At 23.9% G+C, this 20008-nt stretch overlaps 1 protein-coding gene across 4 annotated transcripts in view; it reads left to right on the top strand.

Annotated features, from left to right (window-relative positions):
* Nucleotides 1-20008, top strand: part of LOC114126597 (arf-GAP domain and FG repeat-containing protein 1) — a 36135-nt gene that overhangs the window by 1259 nt on the left and 14868 nt on the right. Inside the window, exon 1 of one of the 4 annotated variants that reach the window (XM_027990579.2) lies at nucleotides 14653-15240. The exons of 1 other annotated variant lie outside the window; for it this stretch is intronic. In XM_027990579.2, the coding sequence (XP_027846380.1) occupies nucleotides 15077-15240 (164 nt within the window). In that variant the 5' untranslated portion in view covers nucleotides 14653-15076. Of the gene's footprint in view, nucleotides 1-14652; nucleotides 15241-15433; nucleotides 15535-20008 lie in introns of those variants that run through there. 2 more of the 4 variants (XM_027990580.2, XM_050206487.1) reach the window with 2 other exon arrangements.

Genomic DNA, 20008 nt, shown 5'->3' on the forward strand with positions numbered 1-20008 from the left:
ATGTAAATGCAATTTATGAAAATGTTTTTTGTTTTATATTTTTTCACTAAATAAATGTAAACACATATAAAACTAATAAAACTAAAAAATTATCGTTTAAGCTTTTTGAATTCTATTAACGGGTAAAACAAAATCAAAATGTCTAGTTTTAATAGTGTATACTTAAATAAAATATACGCATCTTTGTGTACTTAGTTGAATATTGATAGCTCAGAATACTATTCTTCCAAACAAATATGTTAGACAGCACATTGCAGAGTGCAGAATATACGCTAAAGGCTAATATACTACACAAAACGTGAAGCACTTAAATAATTCAACACATGTACTAATGAATCTATATATTTCTCATATTTCGCTATCAGGTATAATGTACATAGTGCATACCACATTAATGAATCAAGACATGAAATTTCGTTTTATTCACATCGCTGTGCTTAGTTCCGCATTAACGGTAAAGATAGTAAATATTATACCAAATCTAAACATTACAGTACCTACCTACCTACTATAGCGTGTAATTAATAAGTCATAAATGATTTAATGAAATCCGTATAGTAATATTTGTCGTATACACTATACATTTATATTTCACGTTAGCTGGTCCACCGTATATATCCACCTTGATTCACGTTAAGGCGTTACGGAGAATATCTATGTGTTCTAGAAAACAAATCTTTACGGGAGTCTCTCCTACGATATTGATCTTAAACGATTTGAAATTCAGTACTATACTGACATGTTTATTACACATTGTTTATCATCAAATATAAAAAAATTATTTTTAGTGTGCTACTCGTAAAATTCAAAAGTCTGATAGGATACGTACAATAATTGGAGAAGGTTTAGTAGAAATAAAAAATTTTAAATTTAGATTTACAACACAATATATTACCTTAAAAAAACCTTGGTATTACTTTTTTACATTAAGATTTTTTTTTTTAATTTGTGTAATCTATATTAGTTTATAAACTAAAATGTCGTGCGTTAATATAGCTTATTAAATATACATTTAATTAGTTTATTGAGTGTTGACAGTGTGACGTGAATATAAACCAATAAGAAATATGTATATAATTTAAAATACCTACTGAATTTAATTTATAGCATAACAATATTATAGTACACGCATATTTTAATTTTAATAATGTACTCAATAATAAGTTTATAAATTTAATAACCGAGAATAACAATTTCGTAGCGAAATGGTCTGGAATTATATAAATAGAGTACTGGAGTAGTGGAGTCTATAGAGTATAAAAACGGTGGAGTAGGTACGATTTTGCATAATTTCGAATGCTGCAACATTACCATACAATTATTGTCAAAAGTCTATAAATTTAATTTTGCACATAAAGTATAAGATAAATGTCAATTACGTTAAACAAGTCATAGAAGGCATTTCGTACTCAATTAAAAACGAAAAAAATCAATATTATATTAAAAAGGCTCTGTAGACTAAAAGAGAGCTCTTACCCTAAACAATAAAAATACGGACGAATACATTTTTAAATATTCAATTTTATCGAATTAATGAAATATATAATATTAAAAATAATAATAATTAGTAAATTGAATGTAGAATATTATTATTATTTACAAACCATAATTATAGGACTGAATTTAACAGAGATTACCTACTTTCCCACGTACGTTAAACAATTAAAACAATTTTATAAATTGTAATGTTTTCATTAATATTGATGATATTCTTGCATCTTGATAATAAAGGATTTGTTGACTTTTTTAACATTTTTAATGAAATTATTATTATTTATTTTTTTTTGATAACAAAAATAAAAACTGGTACTGTTATAGTATTATGTGATTTTTGTAAATCTTGACTAATAAAAACTAAGAAGTTAGAAAATACAGAAAATGCAGTATAGACTAGTTGTTTTTAAATTATGTTAATTCAATTAATATAGATACATTAAAACTGCAGATTAATTTTTTTATTCGGCGTCATTAAATATTGCCACAAATAGTTATTCATTATTAATATAATTATACTAATATACTAATGACTAATTATTAATATTAAGTATCTATATTGATGTTAACAGAAAATTAACATTAAATGTATGAGAATAAAGTGTGAAAAAATGTATATTTAATAGTAGTAACAAATAAGCATCAAGTTTTAGTATTTTACCTATATTATCTCCATAAGCTAATAATATAAACAAAAAAAAGAAATCGAAAAAAAAATTATATTAATGTAGTTATTAGTTATTACCTTATAGGCTCTTTATTTTCTAATATTCTGACTATTCTTTTTAGATATATACTTACCTTAATACCTATCACATTGCCATTACTATTGAAAAATATTGCTTATTTTATAAGTACAGTATTTATAAATAAATATTGGCACTGTTCTTGTAAGACGTTAAGTTATTAAGTGCCTATATCTGTTTCTCTTGCATTAACAGTCAAATGGAAAGAGATAATTGTAAGTTGTGACATGATCGTTGTCACGACAAACACAAGTGGCTCCCAGCGCATAAAAATCGGTATTGATTATCCTGAGGATAAGAAATGCGAGTATCGTATGAACTGATATAAAATTATTATAATATAGTTAAAAATATTTAGAAGTACTTATAAATATTAAAAATACTAATACTAGCGATTGCGTCATTTTTGTACTATATCAAACATTTGATGGACTATATTTTTCTCCTACAAATCATCAATATTTTGTTGAACCATTAAAAGCCAAAAAATAATAATAAAAAATAAATGCAATGTTTTAATTAATTTATTCTAACATTGATCTGCATAAATATAGTTTCATACAAACCACCAAGACAATAAAACATAGAAACCACGTACCTATCCTATATCTGTCACCTCACATAATGACGTCCTGTTCTTAATGCATAGAAATCTAGTCACGTTAATGATTATATCGATCGGTTATGTGCAATATAATACTATACTATTATTATACCCATTATTACCATCCAATACCTGTAAACATGAAAATAATACGGACGTTTTAATGTTTTAAATTTATCTGAGTCCTATTGTACTATTGTAGTATTTTGCAGCATTATAATTATATATAATTTATAATTTTTTAAGTATCATTTGACAATGATAAGCCAAAAAGTAATTTTATCCACTTTCTCAGTTTAGAATACATATATATTGTGACCATTTCTTGACGAAATATTATATGCACCGCATTTAATACTAAAATAAATTATAATCTTTCCAGCACGCTTTAATATTGTAAAATGTCTGAATATTATATAGAACTATTGCTGTAGCCATGTCTTCTTCTTAGTGCCTAGTTTCTAATTTAAAATTAAGAATCAATGTGTAATATATTATATATATATATGTATAATGTATATAATATATATACCATATGTACGTCGTCATGTCGTGTTGATATAAATCGATGCATGTGTGCGTGCGAATGTGCGATATTGGACTATAGTCTATTTAATAAATTTTAATAGTACAATGAACAAACTAATATTAAATATACTATATATTCTTGAATTGTATAATGTGTAGTGTATACTGTCAATATATTGACAATGTCATCACGCACGTGTAGGCGGTTTTGTTCTGTTCATTTTATAGTTTTATCCGACATGTTTTTAACCATTCTGTTGACGCCCCAAATATAATTTTTTATCATCATGATATTATTAAAATTCACTTTAATAATAAATGGAATATCGTTTTAAATTATTTATTATTTTTAATATGATAGTAATACTAAAAACTATTATTTATAGTAGCTAAGGTACTCAGTAGTACTATTACTAGTTACTTATATAGTTATATTAGATACACTCATACTATGAACATTTGAAAAGGTCCTTTATTTTTTATTCTAGGATGAAAAAAGTCTATAATTGACAAAATCGTATTTTAGTTTCAGATGTCTTTTGATAAAAAATGTAGGTAGGTAATTCAAAGTTTTAAATTTTTATAACTTTAATTTTATATAATACTAGCTGGCTCCGTGCACTTCGTTGCCCGTTAAAAATGCCAATTCTATATAATATGATTCGAATTTTGATTAATTTGTTATTTAATATTCGGTTTAACGGTGTTCAAAACTTTTGTATTTTCATTGACCGTTTTGATTCTCAAAAATCTTGTGAAACCACCACTTTAATATGCGAATTTTGTAAAATGCTTTCTTATTGCACACTAAATTTGTGGTACGATTTTACGAATGTACCGTGTAAATTGTAAGCATCGATCTATCATTGTTCAGGCTCTACGTTTATTAGTCAGTGAGTTACTCAAGTCATAATATTATAGTCATTCTGCTTGCCGTTGCCGTGAAACCCTCTTATGATTATGCGAGCAGTATATTATCATGTAGGCAATCCACACTTGGTGGATTGCGGACCCCGCGAGATGTGTACGTAAGCTTATAATTTCTAACACTTAAGTTGCAATGTTATATCATTTTTTTATTTTACTACGGTGGGTAAAATACAATAATGTGCCATCTCGTAATTTTTATATTGTTGCCTGTTGGTAAAACAATAAAACTTGGTATAACTTGTTATGTTAGTTTATTGCTGTGAATTTGAAATTTACTGTAGACATTGACTTATTTTGCTAATTCTTATTTTTGTTGTTTTGGTTTTAACAAAATACAACAACAGGTCTATAATTATTATATTCAATCATAATCAATAGTGACCTCAATATAGTTTATTTTCTTGCTGGACTGCAGTGACAGTTGTTGTTTTTTTACATCCAGATTCCGAAGTTTTCTGGTGGATTTTACTAAAATTGTACTACATAACTACATAAGCACCTTCTCTTGCGACCAATAGGAGCGAATCATCAGTGAAAAATGTTACAAAAATGGGGAAAATAAATAATAATAACAAAAAAATTGTTACCATGATTACCGAAAATAAAATAGTAATAATAATAATAATAATAATAATAATAATAGTAATAGTAGTCATCGGTATTTTTTATTTTTCATTGTATTTTTTTTTAATTTTCCGTGCAATTTTCTTAACTTTTTCTTACATAAGAACCTTCTCCTGGAAATTACGACCCAAACAAAATAAGAATGAGCGAAATCGATCCAGCCGTTCTCAATTGATGAAATGTTATACATTTTTGTCTCTATTTTTATATATATAGAAGATAGAAGATAGATAGATTATTGTGAACTAAAAAAAAATTCACTCAACAAATTTCAAATTTCCAAACTAAAATAACTATAGAAACCATAGATTATATTGATTGTACATCGAGCTGATGTTTAGATGTCTACCATAGAGTAAATAAAGACAATGGTATCGAGTTCAAATCCCAGACATCAATGAATAGATTTTGCACTTTTTCTACTTATTCGGTTGACTTTTTAAAAATTTTCTTTCGTAAAAACCTTCTCCAGACAATAACAAATACTCCTAAAAAATAATTAGCGAAATCGATTCAGCTGTTCTCAATTGATGAATTTTTATATATTTTTGTCTCCATTTTTATGTATAAAGATTTTTAATTTCTTTTTTTACTATGACAACGATTTAAGTTTGTATGTCTATTTGCATGCATTTTTAAAAACATTTTAAATAAATGATTTATTTTATTTAAATGGTTGCCATTGACTACCAAAAATAATTTAGTTGGCTATTTGCTGGATAGATGGCGCTTCTGTAATTTCATCACCACCTCGTCATATTTCTCTAACCCGATAACTTTCTCAAATTTTTCGTCCGTAAGAACCTTCTCCTGGCAATTACGACCCAAACAAAAAAAGAATGAGCGAAATCGGTCCAGGCGTTGTTGAGTTATGCGCTTACAACACTTTTGCGATTCATTTTTATATTATAGATTATAAGCAATACCTATTCCTTGTATTTCTATTCATTCATATAAATAATAAATTTATAGTTTTATCATGTATTAGATATTCGTTTTTGAATAATAACAAACTAAAGAAATCGATTTTTTCCAAAACTGGTTTAGCATAAAAATAATCGTTTTTATTTATTATTTTTCTGATTATTAAGAAAAGTTCTGGTAATATTTTATTTTTGACCTAACAGATTACTAACACTTTTAACTAGAACTAATTTTCTAACCGGATTTTATCGATATTTATAAGAAAAAAAAACTAAACTAAAACGAAAATAAAAATTTCAAATGCCTATAAATAGCCTTAAAATTTTAAAATTAAATCATGTAAAGAAGATACCAATCTAAATAACTGGTGAAATTTTCAAATATCTATAACTTATACTTTTTAAATAATAACAAATATTGAAAAATCGTCTGAAGATAAATATTGTTATCGTTACACGCAATTTCGTAAACATTTAAAATTCTAACGTTCATAACATATTTTTTTCCTATAATGATGCTTCGTGTTTTCTCTATAGCTGTTTGATGGAAAACTTATGAAAAAATTGGGTAGAATTTTTTAACCTTAGATATAAATACAAAAATGTTATAAATTTTCAACTACACAATTACTTGTACAGTTGTACATTTTCGCAATTTTGACATATTTCCTAAAAATTTGAACTTTGAACGATTATTAAAAAAAATTTGACAAATGATTTTTGATTTTTTTTTTTTAATTTAAATAAGAAGAACTCACAAGAAATCTTGTATTAAATTTAAATTTTTTAAGTTTTTTTGGTCACCTAAATTTTTTTATTTATTATATTTTATTTTTATTATTTTTACATTTCAAAAAAAATAGAATACTAAAAAAAATCAAAAATTTCACTTGTTTATAAAAGCTCAAAAAAAGCCATAATATTTTGAAATTTAACTGTGTATTAACTATTAATAACACTAATATAAATATTTGGCGGAAATTTCAAGAATTCAGTGATTAGTTTTTGAGTAACAACTATGTAAAAAAATTGATGTTTTTGAAAACTGTTGGAAAAATTTTACTTTTGACATTTATAATGCACCAAGGATATTCACTTTGCCATCGGAAACCACCCTCGAAGTTTGAAATTGAAGCATTATTTCAACAATTTATGACACAGACACAAAAAAAACACATCATTGTAAAATCAATACATTCATCATTCCGTTCAAAATCTAAAATATTAAAATGTATCTATTGTGCATAAAATTCAGCCTTAAATCATTATAAATAAAAATGGATGGAGACAATCCATCAGCCTGACAGTCAATATATTAATAAGTATATTTTATTATGTACATAATATTTATATTGTAATAATAGCAATTTATTTTTCTGTTATAGTAATACGGTCGCTTAAAATTAATCGAAATATTTTGAAAATATCTCTGCGTATCGTAAAATATAATTTAATACGAAAAGATTTAAGTGATAAGTGTCCATGAATATTTTTGTACAACACAAAAAAGTAATTAATCGTTATTCTTTATTTGAATATTAAAAGTTGTCAATATTTGAACTTCTTACGCTAATAAAATGATATAGTATTCGCCTATGTGGGCTATGTGTACCTACTACCTACCTTATGTATAATAGTACGTATCGGCATATAGATATAGTAGGCACTCGTCTTTTTTATAACCTTATATCCATTAAACACACATTGACCGCGTTGTACGAAAACGTCTGTGCAGTACACGTTTTAATTTTTCTCGCCGTACTTTCAAACGTAATAGAAGAACCATAATACTCACTTATTGGCACGTGCTTTATAATAATAATATATTATATAGGGTGTTTTTTTAACGTAAGTACCGAAAATAAGAATTGTATATTATATTTTCTTAATTTATTTTTATATTTAAAAAATTAAAAATTATTAAATTTCATTATCATTTTTAAAATTAATAATACGAGAATATCGAATAGGACCAGTATAAAGTAAATACAGTTTATCAAAATTGATATGTAGGATGTCAATCCCGCCTGATTTTTTTCTTTAAAAATTTTTAAGATATATTTTTTTTTAGAAAAAGTTCAAAAATATAATAATAATATTGTTATTCATATTCATATCTAAAAAAAAAAATGTTATTTCATTTCAATAGGTACATACATAGCAACAAGTTATCTGAGTTCGATGTATTATCTATAAGCTATATAACTTAGGTACTGTATAAAGTTAAGAGCTGGATCAAAATGGTCCTTCTAGAAACCTGGACTTCAACAGATGAGCCAATGCTTTTGAAAACTATATAGGCTGGTCAACAATTCTGTCAATAATGTGACATATTATGTATAGGTATGTATAGGTATGTGCATAGTGCATATTATTTTATTTTATTCAGAATTAGGTATCACTGAAATAATGAAAAGTCTATATCGGTAGACCAGTTAATTATTACTACCTGTATCAACAAATTACAATAATTATAATTCTAAGCTAAAATAACTGATGTAATTTTTCCTACACTGGCTACTGTGAATAGACTTGCACAATAAATATTTTATAAATATGTATAAATGTTATATATAGTTACCTATTAGTTATATAGCATTGCTGTTGCTGTTTAGGCCAAAACCGTAAATTATATTTATATTGTTATAACTTATAAATATGTAATATAATAGTAGCGAATACATTTCGTGAATGTATATTGCTATTATTTTTGATTGATTTAAATTGTCCAGTGACTAGTTTGATTATCTCGCAAGGCTATACAATATTAATATATTATACAGTGAGCACTACAGCACTACTATATTATATATAATAATATTATATTATACATACATATAGGTACAGTACAAAAACTAGTATTCCGCATCTATAGTTCGAAATATTTCTTTAATTTTATGTTTCTGTTGTCTATTTAATTGTATAAGAATAAACTTATATAAATTATAGCCGATTCGCAATAATAATAATTAGATTATACTCTGATTATTCTGATTATTAAAGGGTGAAGTTAAATCCGGATCCAAAAAGGCATGGTAAAAACGGCCATCTCACCTACTGGCTGTAGCCTGTATTATAAATGTATTAATTTTATATTTTGCATAATATAAAATTAAATTATTTGGGGTGATATATACTATTTCTGTTTCATAAAACATGTAAATAATACTAAGAATAATAGATTAATAGCCCATGAATCATGATAATAGGTTTAGAAGATATAATAATATGGGGCATGATGATATTTTGAAAACCATTGAATTAATATTAATATAAAAATATTTTATAATTTGTAAACATTATTTAAGTTAAATAAATAATAAATAAAACTTAACATTAAATATTTATTTGATGTAAAACCATTATTATCTTTAGTACATGTTCTAATTTAGATTTATATGCATCAAAATTATAAAACAAAACTATTCACGAATATTTTTTTTTTAGAAAAAGAATAATGTTCTTGTTTTAAAAATAATAAGTTTTTAGCATCACAAAAAAGGTAGGTAGTCCATAAGTTATAAAATATATAAGTAGATACCTATTTAAAAATATTGTCTAAATTCTAAGTTCTAAAAATTAGAATTAAAAAAAATGCATTATCAAAGGATAAGGAGGGATAATTATAATTGGTGAACCATACCATATGGCATATAGTATATTGTATATTTTAATATACTTTATAGTCCCCCCAATTAATGCTGGCTGAAAGCGCACCTAGGTCAAGTTCTTTAATTTAAGTACATTATATATTTATATGCCATATGGTGTTAACAGGCACCGATCCAAGATCCCGATTTGGGTTATATGTATAAAGTGTATTAATAAAGTACATGTATTGAAATAATAGCATAAAAAAAATTTTACACAATTATTCAATTATTAATTGTTTTTAAAGTAAAGATATTTCACTAAATATATTCGACTGTATCTATACCATATTTTTTTAACTGTTTTAATTATGTTTTATTATATTATGTTACTGAACAAAATAAACTTATAATATCACGAAGTAGAGATTATAAATGTATAAAATATATAATATGTATATATGCATATCTATAACATCTTTATTTACATATTTATGGTTAATACTTAAAAATAACTTTTACTTGATGTACCTACCTGTAGTTAATATATTAAACATATATGTAACGCTTGAATAGTATTTAAGTAGATATAAAAGTGCTATAAAAGCGTGTGAATTAGGGTGGATCTAATATTGTCTTGTAGAGTATATTCAATATAGGTAGGTATACAATATGCATAGTATATATTATATTGTATAGTTCAATAGTTGTATTGGATGAAATTGTGTTATCATTGAAATATTGTATTTTTAGGGGCAGTAGAAATGTATCAATCTTCAATATTGAGATTAGACAGTAGTAGGAATATATAATATATTATCCATATTCTATAGTACCTAGTCCTAGTGAATTAGTTCTAGATGTTACTTTTTTCGGGATGATGATGGGTAAAATTCCAGTACTTTTAATTAGTATTTTTTAAACATGATATCATCTTAAACATATTTTTATATTTTTATGCAATTTGAAATTTTAGCTTATAATGTATGCGCGTTTTACTAAAATGAGCGATCTACCAGCTGTAATCTAGAAATCGATCCAATTAATACAATAAAAAAAATTAATTATAAAAGATGATTTAGAAATACAGCGATTAAAATCAAAAATTATACACTTAGCTTAAAATTTAAAAATTATAAAAAATATATAGCGTATATAAGATTCCTCATACGTTATTCTTATTGCAATTAAAAAAAATCTAAATAAATAGATATAGGTATGTCTAATTTATTTTCTAAATATTTAAAATTAAAATGTTAACAAGATTGGATACCTATAAGGCTATAACTTATTTCGTTATTTGATTGTAATTAAAAAAATATTAACTGCGGAGACTTGAAACTTTTCAATTATCATTATCACTCATTAAGTACGTTTATTATTATATTATAGGTACGTAAATTAGCAATATAATCACACTAATTTTAAGTTATTTTACCACGGTCCGATTCGTACCATGATAAGGTACTTCAGTATTGATTTAGTTAAAAAGTAACAATAATAGGTAAGTATATATAATTATATAATATAATAATTATTGTATAATATATATATATTATATACATACATTGTGATGAGCCGATATTATCAGAAAAATTAGTTTATCATACCACGCTTAATAGGTAGGTACTAATAAAAAAAAAAAAAATATTATTACTTTAATTATAGTTTAATATAATAATTATACTGGGTAAGTTATATCAACGAATTAATAACTTATAGTAGTATGTATAAAATATGTAGGCATTGTAAAATATTTTTAGGTATAGAAACATACCGGTTTTGCTTAAAATCGTTTTCCGTACTAATACAATGATTTATCATTTAACTCAAAATTATCAAATCCATTTCAATTTTCAGTGACTTACTCTGTACTTATTAACGATGAAATACACTCGAAATCTACTATAAACTATTTGTATTGCTGATTGTAATATATATATTTATAAATTTATAATTATTATATTGTATTGTAATTTCTTGAGAATATATTAATATTGTTTTTATGTGATTCTAGAAAACGTTTAACATGTTTTCTTAATTTAATACTAATAACGACATATTAAAGATTATAAGCAAATGATATTAAGATAATATTATAAATAATGATTATTTCTTATAAATATACCTATATATTATAGATACTAAAATATAAAATATTATGGAGATAAATTATGAATATTGTACTTCTATAATCTATTGAAAGAGGTTGGTGATACTCGTTTGCGCACAGTATTGCAACTTTTTATCTGTAAACTGATATCTAGTGTATGTACAACGAAAAACATAAGAATACGCTAAAACGAATTTTAAAATTATAAAAATGACGACTCGTTTTTGTACAGTAATTAAATCTCATTCATAATTCAGACTAATATTATAACTTATTGTAAGTACCTAATACAAGATATTGGATAATGAAATTTTATTTTAAGCACATAAGTGCAATTTTCTTTTTCTTTTTTTTTGGTGGGGGATTGGGGGGTAAGCCTCATAAAATCAACCGTAAGCTCCCCTCAAAATGGAATGTATTTAAAGTAGTTTATTGTTTATCATTGGATAAAATGTATAAAATTATAATAACCCCCCCTCAAAATTTAAAACCCAAATTGATTCTATATGCTTATATGTTATAAGCATTTCGATGAAATACATATTATACTCGTATTAGGTAATTGAATTGAGTAAAATTAAGTTACAATTTTTTCCAATATTGATAGAGGTATGTCTTGAATTATTTTATGTTTGATACTTCTATATGCCTATAATTTTAGCTGAACGTATAACGTTATAACGAGACACTAGTAGCCAGTGCTTTTTGTAAGTTTTTTTGAGTTTTGGTAGACTTTTGTTAAGCTTACCCATAATTTATGTAAGCAAACAAATACTACGTTTGGCTCATTTGAATACAAGTACCTAATACCTATTAAAAATTCGTGTATGTAATCAAGTTGTGTGGGAACGAGTCACAAAAATGTAAGGCTAAACTAATGGATATCTCCCAAAGATTAACACTTGTCATATATGTCTATTCCAGTATTATATTTATCTAGTATTTTTCAGTTGTATGTATCATTATTTTGAGCTTTTAAAATCAGAAAATTTAAGGTGTATTATACATGTGTATTGTATATCATTTAGGTAGGATATTTATTATGATAAGTTTTTACAAAATTATAAAAAAATAATATAAACTTTTTCAAAAACGTTTAACTGGTATTTTGTTATAAAAATTAATTTTAAATATTAATTATTCGTTTCATTTTTTTAATGATTTAAATTTAAAATCCTTTTTATTATTAGTACTAATATAATATTAAAATCATGTAAATTAAATTAGTTATATATAACCATAATAGCCTAATGTAAAATAATAAAGTATTAAAGTCAATAGTGAATAGTCATATTATAACGTGTTATTAATCACACATTTTGACATTTTAATAATTACTCAAATATTATTATTTATTTCTAACATGTTAAAAATGATGACCCCATTAGTATTTCACTAAAAATAAATAATAATAAAACGCTTATTCTATGAATCAATAAAATAAATATATAGAAGGACTCAATAAATGACGAAAAGTTCTTAGTCATGAAAATGTCTACATTTATATTTAATACGCTATATATATGCACATATTTTTGTTTTAACTATAATATTAAATTTATGAATACAAAATGACGTATACTTAGATTTTTTTATTGTATAGACGCATAGTATATTGAAAACTATAAGATATTTTAAATATTCTGTATTTTAGTTTAACAAAGAAACTGTTCTCTAAACATTTCTAATGAAACGGGTCTTAAGAAATTTATTATTTTGTGTATTGACTATCAAATTATGTTTTAAGTATTAATACACTATAGCTTTAGTCCAATTACTTATACCTATTTACGCACTAAAAAAATTGGTACCTGGTGATCGTAAAAATTAGAAGTTTTGTTAGTGACTTTGCCAAAACAAATATAGCTATAGGTTTATTTGCCAGAATATGACGACAATTTATTTAAAAGCAAGATAATATCTTTATTGTATAATAATAACATGTTATTTAGATTTAGGTACCTATCTATATTATTGATATTTAAATAATCGAAAAACAAAACAATTTAAATAAATTTAAACAATTTGTACATATGTATGTCCTTATTATAGTAGGTACTAAAAATAGTAGGTAATCTGAAATAAATAACATAATTAAGATGATTGTTTTTGTAGGTACCTAAATAATAGTGAGTAGTGACGCATTATTAAATGATCATCATTATTTTATGATCTTACCAACACACATTTGATTAATATTATTATCCAATAATACCATTCATGCGAAGAAATCCTAACAGAATCGAAAGTTACTTGCCTATATTAAATTATATGTAGTAGACTGTTGTAGTACATACGTATCTACACCTAATTAGGTAATTATTAGTTTACAGGTACTTGTATTTAATACCTAATATAATAATTTATTCGTTTCGAATAATGGTATCCATATACATATTATTCCTGTATAGGTATAATATAAACCTGATGCTAGACTTGTGTGGCTATATATTAATTATTAGTACACATGCATACTTGTACTTACAAGTATATTCTCCAACTAAATACGACTTATGTTTAAAGGTATAGGTACCGTATACCTAGCTAAGCTAAGCATATTACGTTTAAATAAAACAATAAGCATTATAATATATGTTTCCACAATGCAATAGTACCTATTACCTACTTGTCTTTTATTTTTTAAAAAACTAATAAAAATTTAAGTTGTGTAATAAATTATAATTTATAAGTAATAAAACATTGGAACTTGGCAGGTATACTATTACCTAGCTGGCTAGCTAATACGTACCTATAATTTTTATGTGATGTAGATTTTAATAATATAATGTAAATAATTTAAATGTATTATAGGTACCTATTTAAGAGTTGAGATTAGAAGTAAGAATGTAAGATATACGAATATTATTTTAAAGCATAATTAAATAAAAAGAAAATGTAAATGCCAATTCATAAATCTATACATTCGTCATACGTAAATGGAATACTTAATTGTTTACAATACGGCCTGGTTGGCTGGTTCATTTATATATACAATATACATGTATTTATACTTTATTTATCTACTTACTCGTAATCTCTTATCGTAATCATTTTGTCAGAAATTAGATTTTATAATAACAGTCGCCTACTCACACGAATAAAATGTCATTCGTTCCAAATTGTTGTCGTCTATGTAGTAATACCACCGAAATAGAAACCTACAGCCTACGTTGAATCGGTCGTGTCCGAGAATATTATTTTTGGAACCCCTGTGCGTCCATTCAGATTATACGATAGGAATTGATTCTAAATATGATACTAGGTTCATACGAGTTATTTCAATTAGTGCTGTTTCACATTTCTATAAGCACCGTTCAGTTAAATTTTTTTTTTCAATTTCCTCCTTTTGTAGGTTGTTAGCCATTTAAAGAAATAACATTTGCAAAATAAATCTGTTAACGGTCCCTAAGGCACGTACGCCTTTCAGTAATCAATCAACACTTAGTCTATCATATTCATACAGAGTAACATTATATAGGTAGATAAACTATAATAAAATTTTTGACCAAATTGCTGTTACCGATATGGCTAACGGTATAAAGAAACTCGATGAATACAATTTAATGGTGCTCCGAGAACAACTATCATTGCCTGCTAATAAATATTGCTTCGACTGTCACCAAAGAGGACCAACATATGTGAATGTTACCATAGGCTCATTTGTCTGTACATCATGTTCTGGACTACTGTAAGTACCTATCTTCCTATCTATTAAAAAAAAACCATTTGATGTATAGTAGCTAATTGAAAATATTTAATTTCACTGAATGTAATTTCTATCAGTTGGTGATAGTGGCTGATACTCTTGCTATAACTTTTATTTTGTATAATATTTACAATTAATTTAACAAAAAACATTAAAAAAATGAAAATATTTTCCAAAAATATAATATTTGATAAAGTTTCTAATTTAACATTTTTTTTTACATCAATAATATATATTATAGATATTTTAGTTATCAATTATTATATTTATTATTAGGTAAGTTGCATTTAATTTTATTGAAAATTAATAATATATTAAATATCTAAATTAACATTTAGTTAGCTTGCATAGGTCAATATTAGTTTAAAAACCACTAAGTAAATCAAACCACCTAGTTTAAACAATATTTAAACGATTATATATTTATATACTAATGTGTTATAATTCAGTGTTACGTATATAAAGTACTTTAAGATATATTAAGATTTGATTTTTAAAATAAGTATTCTTAACCTAATTACAAAGCAATATAGTATTTTATACTTATAGACTATATTAATTATGTATTTTTTTATTAAAGAAATGTGTATTAATTGTTATTTTTATTGATTTATACTTTTGAAAACCAAGTTATTCTCTTTATGATATACTTTTGTAGTTAATTAAGTTTTTGGTTATTAAAGATATTTATTATTTCCTGATAAGAAAAACTCCATCTACTAAGTTATTTGAAATATTATATACATGAATATTGAATGTTTTAGAAATAAAATATATATTTAATATTTATTAAAAAAAAAAAATGAAAATTTAATTTAAATTATTTAAAAAAAACACCAACATATAAATGTATGTACTATAAGTGTTAAGTTTTGACAAGGATTTCAAATTAAATTATAAATCTACTATTATGAAGATAATTGACAGTTGTGTTGTTAAGATATAATTTATCATACCTAATATATATTTAATTTTTAAATTATATTTCTATTACATGTGTAAAATTTTTGTTTTAATATTAAAGATTTAGTTTTATTATTTGATTGTTTGATGAATATTTTATAATTTATTACCTACTAATCAATTTACACTAATGTGTATTAATAACTAGGTAATACTTATTCATTTTAGTTTCCAGATTTCTTAGAGATCTAAATAATATTTTAATCAATTTGTAGTAATCATTAATAAATCTATTAGTTATGTTAATTTTGTATTAATATATACGTATTTATACTTTATAAATTATATATTGTCTATTGATAAAAATATGGATATCTTATTTGCAGTTAATACACACAACATATTACTGTATCGTTCAAAGAAATTATCTGACACATTTAATGTTTATCCTAATTTGTTTTGTTAAAAAATATGTATATATTTACTCCGAGAAATAATATTAAATTGCATAGTTATAATATTTTCTTGAGTTATACTTAATATTAGTTTTTATCACTAGTTATAAAATTAATTAACATTAAAAACAAAGTAATATGTTGTCTCCATCAAAGAAATATACAACATAGAAAATTTTAGGTATAATAATCCATTTTACTCTATTATTTTTAATATTAGAATGAATTGATCCATAAACTATATCTAATATATCAACTAGGCATTTTTTATATTTTAATGTTTGTTTAAAGTTATGAACATAATAAAATTGTAAATTTTTTTGTAAGGCAGAGATAATGTAATATATATATACTATTTACATTTATTTAACAGTGAATTAATATATGTTTTCATAGTAATATTCTTGATGTTTTTAATTTGATAAAGTTTTTGTTTAAAATTATTAACTTTTATTAAGATATTAAAACATATTGAGGTAATCAAAAACTATCTTTGAAAATTATCAATTTTATTATATAAATTTGTGTTGAATAAAATGAGTTTTGTCTTCTTAAATAGTCGATAGTTTTAAATATATAAATATAATTATGTTAGACTTGTTTTTTATAGAGTTCTTGAAAGCAAATAATATATTGTTAGAATATTATAGTATTATACACTACAAGTAACAAAATGACATTTAATGTTCAAGTAAAATAAATAAATAATATAAAATCATTAAATTTGGTTTTTAAACTAAAAATATTACTCTATCTGTTAATAAAATATGAGTAAATTTTAGCATAAAATATATTGATTATAATTTATAAATAATACCGTGTCTATAGGACTATATTGATATTGCAAGTTTTAATAAAACATTGGAGCTAGTAACTAATAAAGGATTCTAATAAAACTCTAATAAAAATACCTAAGATATTTTTAATTATAACCAAAGGTCAAATGTCCATGTATTGGATAGATGCTACTATTCATAGTTGTCTATTAGGACATAAAATAAAAATAAAATTAGATAGATGAATCAATTGTTATGGTAATTGTGAAGTATATATTTTGTTGTATATAATTAATTTTGGCCATTACAACCTTGTCCATTTTGCAGTCAATATATTTATTTTTGCTGAAAAAATGTATTATTTTACATATAAAATTTACATACATACAGATGTAAATATATTTTATTTTTTTTTATTTTTATTTATTTCATCAAAATCAATATCATTATTTCAATACAATAATCAAATAACAAAAATTAAATTATTACAATAATAGTGATAAGAGCTGATACTTATACCAACTGAGCAAGCTCATTTCTGGTATACGGAGTTCCTATACATATTAATTATATAATATAATAAAATAAAAATGTCATGTGTCTTATACAATTGAGAATGATGTGTTTTACTTCTCTAAATAACATTTTATAATTATATAACTAAACGGTACTAATAAGATAATCATTTATATTTACACATAGATACTTTTTAATAATTGATTTTTACACATATGTATATATATATATATATATATGTATTAACAAAATGATAAATGTTAAACAACATTTAGTTTTATGAGTGAAAATAAAATGTTGAAGTAATTAGTAATTTTCTTGTAATTCGAAAAACATTATCTAATCATATAGAGATTTGAAGCTTTTTGTTATGATTCTTATGCATATTAATATTGAGTTTTCAAAATATTTATATTAATTTTAAGATAACTTATACCACAAATGAACTATCTTCAGTCCTTAGTTTCTTTCAATTCTTTATTTTACACCTAGACAATAGCATATTTATGTTTAGTAGTTCCAATTTTGTGTTTTTGAATATATTATTAGTGTACCTATCATTAATCTTAAACATTTGAACATTATTAGTGTTTTATTCGTTAGTTTTTACAATGTTTTACCATTCAAGTGAGTTATAACTTATAAGTATTTTTAAATTTGAATGTCTTGCACACTCATAACTTTGCTTAAACATTAAAATGTTGTAAAATACCAACATGAAACACAGATAATGATCTAACCTTTAAGTTTGATGATAAATCAATGTACTATAACATTTAAACTAATAACACAAAATTGGAACTACTTAATGCAAATTGAAGACAACACATGCGTATCCTATTAACACCATTTTATGATTTATAAGCATCACTTTATAAAATAATTATAACAATATTTAATTTTATATTAATATATGTATTATTTTTGAAAAAAATTCGGTTCAATCTTTTGAATTACTTATAGAAACAATTTCTTAATACTTAGTAATATAAATAATAATAAATTATCCACTAAGGAGACTTCCTTTTTGTATTTAACTTATTTTAAGTCAGAATTTTGAGAAAATTTACAAAAATGTATTTGTATCAAAAAAATATTTATGGAAAGCCAAATCAATGTTTTATGAGCATTTCAAGTTAAAATGTTTTTCGTTATTTCAATTTCATTCATTAAATAGTTATTTTTTTTTTGGTTTTTTTAATAATTAGAATATGATATTGAATTCAAATTGTATTTTCTGGATCAAATTTGATCTAGTTTGTAGTCTGTTAGGACCGGGGGAGGGGGTTAAAAGTAAAAAAAAACCAATATTATTTTCAGTAATTGGCAAAATAAACCTACATGTATTTCATATTATTATCTGTTATTCTATACACAATAACATTTTTGATTTATTTTATTTATAGGTATTATGAATCTATTTTTATTGTTTTACTTTATTTATAGAAATATGGTATTAAATTTTAGTTATTTATATAAGTTGATATAATATGTCATAAATGTATATTAGGTACTATAATATAATAAATGCAATAACTTCGGAAAAAATTAAACCATGCTTCTCTACAGGGCCGGATCTAGGGGAGGGGCGAACCGGGGCACTTGCCCCGGAAGTTTTGGTCGGGGGCGCTACATTACGACGCCAAATTGTGGGCATAACAAAGGGGTAGGGAGCTAATTTTATACTTTGCCCCAGATAAAAAATATACTAGATCCAGTACTGCTTCTCTATGTTATAAAAGTAAAATAAATGACTCTATAGTTACATCAGTTAACATTATAATTTGGTGATATAGACTGATACACTGTTTCTGCTCAGAATCGTTTTTCGTATTCAATGATATCTAATAAAATTTAAATTATTTAACAGACCTATAATTATTGTGATTCACTTGACTCTTAATCTACAGAGCAGTACTCACCTATCTACCTCTTTTAACTTGGTATTAAAATAATTGAAAAAAAAAAATTAATTAAAAACATTTATTCTTGTAAATTTGGGTTAGTTAATTGTGAATTTATTTACCATATATATTTATAGTTAAACATCAGAAAAATTGTATTAAAAATGATTACTTCTTGTCCAATTAAAACTTATTG

The sequence above is a fragment of the Aphis gossypii genome, chromosome X (assembly GCF_020184175.1).
Source record: "Aphis gossypii isolate Hap1 chromosome X, ASM2018417v2, whole genome shotgun sequence".
Taxonomy (NCBI): domain Eukaryota; kingdom Metazoa; phylum Arthropoda; class Insecta; order Hemiptera; family Aphididae; genus Aphis; species Aphis gossypii.